The 754-nt window shown below is 53.3% G+C and overlaps 1 protein-coding gene across 2 annotated transcripts in view; it reads right to left on the bottom strand.

The window, feature by feature from the left end:
• Nucleotides 1–754, bottom strand: part of LOC111458675 (trihelix transcription factor ASR3-like) — a 4,231-nt gene that overhangs the window by 3,327 nt on the left and 150 nt on the right. The window contains exons 1-2 of one of the 2 annotated variants that reach the window (XM_023101452.1): nt 216–754; nt 78–185 (exon numbers count right to left, since the gene is read on the bottom strand). The exon at nt 216–754 is cut by the window's right edge and continues 150 nt beyond it. In XM_023101452.1, coding sequence (XP_022957220.1) covers nt 78–185; nt 216–754 — 647 coding nt within the window. Of the gene's footprint in view, nt 1–77 lie in introns of both variants that reach the window. The other variant, XM_023101451.1, reaches the window with a different exon arrangement.

The following is a 754-nucleotide window of genomic DNA, read 5'->3' as shown; positions in this document are numbered from 1 at the left end:
GGGGGGGGGGGGGGGGGGGGGGGGGGGACGATTTTAATAGTATCACGCACAAAAGAACAAAAACAAAACAGACTCACCTGAAACCGCCGGGGAGGAATTGGTCGCCGTCGTGGGTGGTGGTGGGGGAAGGGCGGGGACGGCGGAGGAAGGAGGCGGAGCTGGTGGAAGAGCAACAAGGGGAGTAGTAGTAGTAGCAGTGGTAGTAGTAGTAGTAGGGGTAGTATTGGAAATAACAGGTCTTTGAGAGAACTTTCTCTGGACGACGTCGTTTAAGGCTTGATAAACTTCAAACGCCATATTGGAAGGAAGATTGTTGTCCTTACGCTCGTGTTTCTCCATTTTCCAGTAAGAGGGAATTTGGGATTGTTGGTCACACGCGCGGGATTCGTACTCGCGGACTTTTTTGTAGTCGCGGAGGAGGTTATCCCACTTGTCGTTGCACTGATTTTGGCTGCGGTGACATCCGTGGCTCCAGCAGTAGTTTTCCACCCATTTCCACCGTAGCTCACCGCCCTTTCTGGCTGTTGGATCCGTCGGAGGAGCTAAGGTTACCTTGTTCCGCCGCTCGTCGTCTAGCTTTTTGGCGGTTATTAGAATCATTGTCTCTTGGAGTGTCCAGTTTCCTTTGCGGTACTCTCGGACTATTACTGTGGAGGAGGAGGTTGCTGCTGCTGCTGCTGCTGTGTTGATTCGGGCGGCGCCGCCATGGATTAGCGGCAAATGTAGGAGTTGTTGTTGTTGGTGGTGGTGGTGG

This window comes from Cucurbita moschata, unplaced genomic scaffold, assembly GCF_002738365.1.
Source record: "Cucurbita moschata cultivar Rifu unplaced genomic scaffold, Cmos_1.0 Cmo_Scf00021, whole genome shotgun sequence".
In the NCBI taxonomy this organism is placed as follows: domain Eukaryota; kingdom Viridiplantae; phylum Streptophyta; class Magnoliopsida; order Cucurbitales; family Cucurbitaceae; genus Cucurbita; species Cucurbita moschata.
Note: the sequence above shows the minus strand (reverse complement) of the source record. Positions and strands in the feature narration are given on the sequence as shown.